Source organism: Triticum aestivum, chromosome 3B (genome assembly GCF_018294505.1).
Source record: "Triticum aestivum cultivar Chinese Spring chromosome 3B, IWGSC CS RefSeq v2.1, whole genome shotgun sequence".
Taxonomy (NCBI): Eukaryota; Viridiplantae; Streptophyta; class Magnoliopsida; order Poales; family Poaceae; genus Triticum; species Triticum aestivum.
In genome coordinates, this window is record NC_057801.1 from 33,400,137 (window position 1) to 33,409,109 (window position 8,973).

General features: G+C 45.4%; 1 protein-coding gene across 1 annotated transcript; it reads left to right on the forward strand.

The window, feature by feature from the left end:
* The first annotated feature begins 5,930 nt into the window (after positions 1-5,930).
* Positions 5,931-7,301, forward strand: LOC123064580 (E3 ubiquitin-protein ligase SINA-like 10). The gene is made up of 2 exons (XM_044488036.1): positions 5,931-6,257; positions 6,363-7,301. The coding sequence occupies exons 1-2, from the start codon at positions 6,009-6,011 to the stop codon at positions 7,095-7,097; spliced, it is 984 nt and encodes a 327-aa protein (XP_044343971.1). The 5' UTR covers positions 5,931-6,008; the 3' UTR covers positions 7,098-7,301.
* Positions 7,302-8,973: the final 1,672 nt, after the last annotated feature.

Below are 8,973 nucleotides of genomic sequence, written 5' to 3' on the forward strand. Positions count from 1 at the left end.
TGCAGGCAAGTTTCAAAAGGAGAGTTGAGTAGAAAATACTTTGCAGGTCATGTCTGTATAGTCTACTGCAGTAGCACTACCATATGTTTTGCTTTGTTTGCTAGTTCGGGAAGGAGTACTACTTACTTACTTTGCCGGGTTCTTGCTGATGCCTGTGGACTCCTGTACTGACGTTGTCCTCTACTATTGCGGCATGTGATCCATCGCCTCGGGAGATGGCCAATGCATACCCCTAGGGTGATGCCCCACATGCCATGCAGAATTGGATGTCAGGAGAAATAGGTTCCGATAGGGAAGCGGGATCCTCTGCGGGAGGCTGGTGCTTGAAGAGAAAAAGTGTGGTCCAGTGTAAAAAGCTGACAAAATTGAAGTGGAGAGTAGATATTCATGTGTACTAGTCTCTACTTTCTATTCCTTGATGAGGCACACTAATGATAGCTTGTGTTGGGGAGAAAAATCAATGTAGCTGCCTGAAATTACTTTTTCTCACGAGACATATGTATCCATATGCCACCACTGTTCATGCCCTCTGGAGGCATGCAGCTTTGGCCTGTGTAGTGTTGTGTGATGGATGTGTGGGACAGGGGAAGCTGATTGAATCTCTTCTATTTGATAAGGGAGGAGCCTCGGTATAAACCATACTAGTGGTTGGGGCGCACCTTCGTATGCCTCTTGAGGTGTTTTTGTGCGCCGCTATCTTTTCTTAGCACATTATGCCACCTTGTTTGGTCCCCAATGTCGCTCCATAGCTTGAGTTAGAAATGCTAGTTTATTTAGATACTCCCAGAGGGAGTATATAGCATAAGGATATGTTAGTGGCTTAACTAATCAATCCAGAAACAAAGATAAGGTCATCTAAATGCAACATACAAATTTATTGGGTTTACCCTGTAATAAGCAACCACTATTTTTGCAAATACTTTTTCCAGCTCCTTGTTCATCCAGCCACAGAATGATGATACAAAAATTTCTTAATATCCATCCATAAAAAATAAATGAAATCAAAAAACCACCATAAATCTAAATAAGATAGGTCTTGACATTGCCATCTAGAGTATGCAGCTGGCCACCCACTCGTACCTCTTAATAAACAAGCTAGTGAAGTGAGAATGCCTACCCATATATTTTGTAGGAAATTATAGAAATATACTCTGCACTCATGGGATGGATTGATTCGGCCAGCCATCAAAGTATTGCATTGTATCCAACCACCATGGTTCCTGCTTTATTATCAAATAGGACCCGTGCCTGAACAGACGCATAGCTTGTATTGTCAGCTTCCAAGTAGACTCTGATGGACCAAAATATATCTCCTCCAACACCCATAGCAGACCTAAAATCAGTAAACGAAATGATGTATTTCGACAGGGGACAAACCTGCTCGCATCATGGAGTTGTTTGAAGCTAACATTCAGCTGCATCGAAATGGCATGTGTCAATTACAATATACATTTTCATGAGTGGGATTACATAAGCATTGAAAACTATTCAATTACTATTTACAGTGATTCATATAAAACAACTCTTGCTTTTACCATAAGTATCGAACGATTCATATCCCTAATTGGAGAGTATATGTAGAAATTCTAAATGGAAGGACGGCTACCATGAGTATACATCAAAAATAATTGCAAACAAGTGTTTGACAAAACTATGAAAAAACTTACTCAATCATGCTGGATGAGCTATCAACGTATGTATAGAAAAAGTTGGTCAATTCGCTCTATTTCCTTTGAAACCACTTTAGTGGGAATGGGAGATAATAATGGAAATGTTACTTCAAATAGATTTAAGTAACATGTGGGTCACTATCAATATACAGTGTCTTGATTTTGCATATCACATACCATATAACAGAATTTAGCCTGCAAGCAAAAATTATGCATTTGGTAATTATATAATGTGCAAGCAAAAATTATGCTTCTAGAAGAAGCAGAAGTAAGGAGAAGGCTGACACATAGCTTGACATAAACCAAATAAGTGAATAACACGTACATGCACATTCTTACACCCAGATATATAAGTGTAAATTGTTCAACAAGTACTTCAGGAAAAAAAAAGGAATCAGTGCATCTCACCACATGTGCTTTCCTGTTGGTCAGGTCTGTACTGACTCCTTTCCTTTTTCTGTTTTGTTCCTAAAAATATAATTGTTTGCTTAGTACCCATTCAGATAGTCATAACTCAAAAGAGAATATCATAGCTCCCACTCCAACCCATACGGAAAAGAAGTAATGCGAAAATGAAACTAAACTGAAGCTAGTACTTGATGAAAAGGAAATCGATGCGCACCTCAACTGCACAACAGCCACTTCACACACGCAACCGCGCACAAACTGGAATTAGTAGCCGACTTGTCCAACACAAACAAAATTTTAGAGCAGGTTGTGAATCACATGATATGGACTACAAAGAAACACGCAGGCCCACAGGCATATGTATGAACAGGTGACGAGCAACAATCTAACGGCACAAAAGGGAACAATGGAAAGAGGCAGAGCAACCTCGGCAATAGTACTTCTGCTCTACTTTGCTCCTCAAGGTACCCTCATCTTTGATTTCTTCCCTTCAACTCTCTGATGCTGCTTTCCTTCCTCATGCAGGCACACCCCAATGCTCCTCGGTCCATGTTGGTGGTTGGTCGTGCAGGCTTTGCCAACCTGCTCTGGAAGCAGCTAGACCACCACGGCGACCCACATATTGAAGCCCCGTCGTTGGCACGGGAGAATCTGGCGGATGAGCATGACCTGGACTACGTTGACAAGCTTGAGCTTCTTGTCCACCAGCTTTTGGACGCGGGCTTGGAGTCCGGTCAGCTCCTCTGAATCGCCCCAAATCCGGCTGCTCTCTTTCCAGGAGGTGAGCCGTGTGGGGATGCCGGATCTGAATTCGGGGGCCGCTGCCCATTCGGGATCACGCGGCTCGGTGATGTAGAACCCCCCGATTTCCACCCCTTGATGGTTTCCATAAAGGTGCCCTCCAGCCACGTAACGTGGGACATCCTGCCCACCATGGCGCCTCCGCACTCCGCTTGGCTGCCCTTCACAACCTTCGGCTTGACACTGAAGGTCTTGAGCCACAAGCCGAAGTGGGGTTGTATGCAGAGGAAGGCCTCGCACACGACGATAAACGCCGAGATGTTGAGGATAAAATTCGGGGCCAGATCATGGAAATCTAGGCCGTAGTAGAACATGAGCCCCCGGACAAAGGGATGAAGTGGGAAGCCCAGTCCGCGGAGGAAATGGGGAAGGAATACTGCCCTCTCATGGGGCCTAGGGGTGGGCATGAGCTCTCCCTCGTCGGGGAGCCGGTGCGCGATGTCGCTGGACAAGTATCCAGCGCTGCGCAGCTTCTGGATATGCCCCTCCATGACGGAGGAGGCCATCCACTTGCCTCCTGCTCCGGACATATTTGGACAAGGTTGAGGTGAGATGTGCGGGCTTGGGCGCTAGAGCTCGAGTTCGCAGAGATGGATAAGCCAAGGAGGAAGAAGGCGTAGGTAAAAAGGTTGGATCTTTATCCCCTTATATGGGCGGACAGAAACACCCGTCCCCACCGGCCTGGTAAAACTCGCTTATCTCCCAAGCGTCACAATCAATGGCGCGGTTGGGTTACCACGTCCGTATTGATGGGAATCCCGGAATAAGGGGAACACGATCTCTGCTTCAACAAGACGTGCCAAGGAAACCGCCTCGCTAAACGCGCTGAGATGGAACAATAAAAACAATTTGAAGGCTTGGTAGTGGTGTGACGTTACGCCACAAAATACGTCAGCAGATTGAACTTGTGTAATATTATTCTCTCTATGGTTGTATGTGGAATTTATTTTTGCAGAGCCAGACACTATCCTGGTGTTCACAATCTTCTATAAATTATTCGGAGGAGGAACCCGTCTTGCAATGCCGAAGACAATATGCGCGCCGGACTCGTCGTCATTGAAGCCTGGTTCAGGGGCTACTGAGGGAGTCCCGGACTAGGGGGTGTCCGGATAGCCGAACTACCATCATCGGCCGGACTCCAAGACTATGAAGATACAAGATTGAAGACTTCGTCCTGTGTCCGGATGGGACTTTCCTTGGCGTGGAAGGCAAGCTTGGCAATATGGATATGTAGATCTCCTACCATTGTAACCGACTCTGTGTAACCCTAGCCCTCTCCGGTGTCTATATAAACTGGATGGCTTTAGTCCATAGGACGAACAACAATCATACCATAGGCTTGCTTCTAGGGTTTAACCTCCTTGATCTCATGGTAGATCTACTCTTGTAACCCACATCATCAATATTAATCAAGCAGGACGTAGGGTTTTACCTCCATCAAGAGGGCCCAAACCTGGGTAAAAACATCGTGTCCCTCGTCTTCTGTTACCATCCGCCTAGACGCACAGTTTGGGACCCCCTACCCGAGATCCGCCGGTTTTGACACCGACAACCTTCTCACAGAGAAGGTCGTTAAATTCAGTTTACGACTGCCAGCTTTTGACCTTCTATTTTTGGTCACAAAAAGGTCGCAAATGAAAACAATGATCTTTCAGTGACCAATAGTGATGGCCGCAAGTTGACATATTTCTTGTAGTGTAGGTTGTTATGTCATTTTGTACCTAAGTGAGCTAATTATGTCATAAATGAAGTAGCTAAGCTAATTATAGATCATTATTGAGCTGTCCTAGGTTGTTATGCCATTTTGTACCTAAGTGAGCTAATTATGTCATAAATGAACTAGCTAAGCTAGCTATAGGCCATTATTGAGCTATCCTAGGTTGTTATGCCATTTTTTACCTAAGTGAGCTAATTATGTCATAAATGAACTAGCTAAGCTAGCTATAGGCCATTATTGAGCTATCCTAGGTTGTTATGCCATTTTCTAGCTAAGAAAGCATTTGTTAACCAAAACACTTGGGAAAACTTACCATGATCCGGGAGGTGAAGGGCCGGTCAGGGTTTCGCCACCGTGAGACGGAGAAGGATCGATCGATCCTTTGTGGGAGGCATGTTGCACGAAAGATCATTTGCAATGTTTAGTTAGCATGATGCAACTGAGATGTGAATAGTACTACTAATGACCATTCAAATGAAACTCACCGTGTCCGCTATAGCAATCTGGTGCATTGGCGAAGGGGTCTGGTCGGTTTTCTCGCACACGGACTGCACATTTTGTTTTCACGAGTCAGTCATATGAGTTAGTAATTAAACAAACATTGCGTGCATGATTTGGCTAGTATGTGGGAGAAACTTACCACGAGGATCTCGTATAGGGCATCTGCTTATTGCTTCTTGATGGCATCTGCCGCATCAAAGGGTTATTTCTCGTACTTCATGCAAGCAGCTAATCAAGATTTTTGGCATCGAGGGCCTCCGAAATCTACTACCTATTCCATGGATCTTTTGGAGGCTTGTGGTCATGTTGTTGTTATTTGCTAGTGGCAGCCAGCACATCAGCGGTGTCGTATGTGTCTATCGATAACAGTGAGAAAGGCGGAATGTATCGTGATCTAGGTGAAAAGTTGTGTGGCGTTTGTGTGCTCCTTTGTACTATTTGGTCACACATGTCCCTTGTGCTTACACATGTATCATTTTCTTTTTATGGACTCCTACGTGTTTGGTGGTGTTATAATCTGGCAATGGAGTCAAAAGTACTCCGCCGTGTATCAATTATGCAGGAAGCTACGAAAAAAACAATGTGCTTACATTTATGTTCCTCGATTTTTCTAAAAATAACATGGATCTCCAATGGTCAACCTTTTTATCGCACACTTGTAGGTACTTAAAAGAAAGACAACATTAATGTATGAATAAATTAGCAATAATGAAATTGATTAAGAGCACGTCTTATATCTATACCATATTAGTTTGGGAATGGAAACCACAATGAGGAAGCATTTATAGTGTAGCGTGGCTGCCTAGCCAACTTTTCTTCTCAGATCTCTGCTCTACTCCTCACCCACCTCCTGAAAAAGTTTGGCGTGAGACCCACACACAGGAGTTTTCTTTCCCCAAAGGCCAGCCAAGATGCAAGGCGCTGCCGCAGCCGCCGAGAGGAGGAGCAGGGCTTCGCCTGACAAGGCCGACGAGAGCTCCAAGAAGGCACGGCTGGATCTGCCCGACGGCCACATGAAGCAAGAGGCGGCCGGTGGAGGAGATGGAGGCGCCATCCTTGGGGTGGCGTACATCCAGCGAGTGGAACTCGCCGTGAGGATCGACAAGCAAGTGCTCCATTGCCCCCTCTGCACCCTCCCCTTCAAGCCCCCGATCTTCCAGGTTCCTCTATCTATTTCCTTCTATCTTCCTCGATTGGTGCCGGTGATAGATCGATTCTTTCGTGCTAATTTACGGCCCATCTCCGATTTTCATGCCTATCTGCAGTGCAAAGCGGGGCACCCGGCCTGCAGCGGCTGTGTGGCCCTGCTGCCCTTCAGGCAGTGCAAGGCATGTGTGGACGGCGGTGGCTTCTTCGACCCCTGCCCTACACTGGACACCTTGGTGTCCTCCACCAGGATCGGGTGCCCCAACGTCGGCTGCCAGTGGTACGTGACCTACCACGAGGTCACCAAGCACCAGAAAGTGTGCCTGTACGCGCCATGTCGGTGCACTGAGCCCGGCTGCGGCTACGTCGGCGCGCCGCAGGCGCTCGCCGGTCATCTCCGCACTGTCCACTTGGTGCCGGTGCGCGCCGTGCAATACGGCAAGGTCAGCAAGCTTCAGCTATCGGTGTCGACCATGCGGCTGGTGCTCCTCGGCGACGACAACTGTGTGTTCCTCATGACCGTGGGCGCGCTCGGCGCCGGCGTCACCGCCGTATCTGTGGTGTGCGCCAGGGCGAGAGCGGTGACGCGGCCGCGGTTCACGTGCAAGATGTGGGTCAACCTGGAGACACCCCTGGCAGTAGTGGCGAACTGTGGCAAGGAGGACATGGTGCTCGTGGACATGCACATGAGGAGCAGCTCATCGCCCGGCGCCGTGGTCGCTGCGGGCGAGCCCACATTCCTGACAGTGCCGCCAATGTACCAGGTGCCAGCAGCAGGAGACGGGGCATCCATGGAAGTTCCCCTGTACATCCGCATCGATAAGCTCTCCCCTTGGTCCGACGCATTGGTGTGATTAGGTCCACTGCTGCTGATGGGAAACAAACGGTGCATTCAAGGCAGTTCGTGCTTATTTTGGAGTTGCATCTGAAACTATTTGGGTGATGTTAATTAGTAGATGCAGTTCATCTTTAATGTCATTGTTGGGTACTGTATTCAAATTGGAGGATATTATGCTTCGTGTTAATCATGTTGTGAAATGCATCTTCTTCCTTTGTTATGTCATTCCAACTTGCAAGCATTTCATTTCAAGTCAGGAGTAGAGCTGAGTCTCATGTCAAGAAATGTTATCCATACTACCAAAGCGATGCTTAATGCGGGTTTACTGGAGAATAGTGAGGAAGAAAGGAGGCCTTCTGTTAAACAAATCTGCCAAGCAAGATACCTAGACAATGTTGATGCAGCATAGAGAGTATAACCATGCAACAACTCCTGATGAATCTTCTCTCAAAGTCTTCCTAAGGAATGAATCAAATCCATCTCCTTCCAAAGGGGTAAACTTATCTCTGTACATTGCTTAAATTGCTAATAATAAAGTGTTAAGCCATCTTTGAGGGCTGTAGTCTGACAAATAAAAAGCTAGTAACTTCTACTACACTAGCCATAATTCTTTTCTAGATGAATGAGCTTTCTGAGCAAAAAAAAAATTTAAAAAAAATGTTTTCTAACAAAATAATCTTTTGATATTAAAACAAAAACAAGTCATCAAACACTATAAGTGTAAACCTCTATTTACAAATGGAATGGGGACCGAGAGTGGTAACCCATTGGTGTTGACTGATGGGCATGACATGCATTTGGACAACTCCCGACTTTTAGATCTGACTCACTGACATTTGATTTATTTTTTTGGTTTTATTGATAGTAGAAGACTACGCTAGCTAATGGAGCATGAAAAAACTTTCTTTTTTCGTTGCCTCTCTTGATTTTGTGCACGACGCATGTCGGTGTATTTAAAACCGGGGAATCCCGAGCGTAACTACAACAGATGAACCTGCCCAAAAAGCCACGTTGGTAAGGTTTCTAATTTCGGTCATGGAAATTTTTTGGACGTCACCGGAATATGCAAAATTTTGGAAATTCGGAACTTATTTCGGATTTTGAGTTTCAAAAATCAATATTTTTTAATGATTTTTAAGCTAATTTAAATTTAGTTGAATTTGGCTCAAAATTTCAGGGTTGCAAGTATTTCGAACCCCACCAAAATATGCAAAATTTCGCTGAAATTTTGAACTCTCGGTACAATAAGAAACTACACTAAAATCCTCTTCACAATTAGTACTACAACATCCGGAAGGAGCCAATGGCGTGACGGCATGCATATCTTTGTGTAGGTTTACTGCCAAGTAAATCTACCCTCGTTAAACCAGATCTACAAAAAAAGTCAGCAATGACGTTTTGGGACGGTGCTAGGTGTGCCGAACACGGGTCTCCTCAGCACACATGCCTCGCGTGCAGACATCTTTCACAGAGGCCGTGTGAGGTCACATTTCGGCCAGGCATTTAATGTGAGTGCAGGCTATGGTGCATAGCCTACTGCTGTCAAGGGTGACAAGTATTGAGAAGTCCATCTCGATCATCAAGTATGACTTCCCCACACCGCCCACTATCTCAGTCAAGGCCACATGCTCCCGCATGGACTTCGTGGAGTTGCTCTTTCATGGGGACATCAGGCAACATATATCTTTTTATATTACAGAGTGCGATACTAAACTTTTCTATTTGTCTCACGCAAGCGTTTGATTGCTAATATATGCATCTGTTTTTCTAATGCCTTTTCAGCAATATTATTGATGGGTAATGGTATGATGCATCAAGCATGCCATGTTCTATGTATTAGTGATTTATCTTTTTCTTGAACCTCGGTAGGATTTATTTTGGCATCAAATCGA

Excerpts from the sequence above, each read along its gene's own strand:
- LOC123064580 (XM_044488036.1), top strand. The coding sequence starts at position 6,009 with ATGCAAGGCGCTGCCGCAGCCGCCGAGAGGAGGAGCAGGGCTTCGCCT. Across the intron at positions 6,258-6,362 it reads TCAAGCCCCCGATCTTCCAG|TGCAAAGCGGGGCACCCGGC; the intron begins GTTCCTCTATCT and ends GCCTATCTGCAG.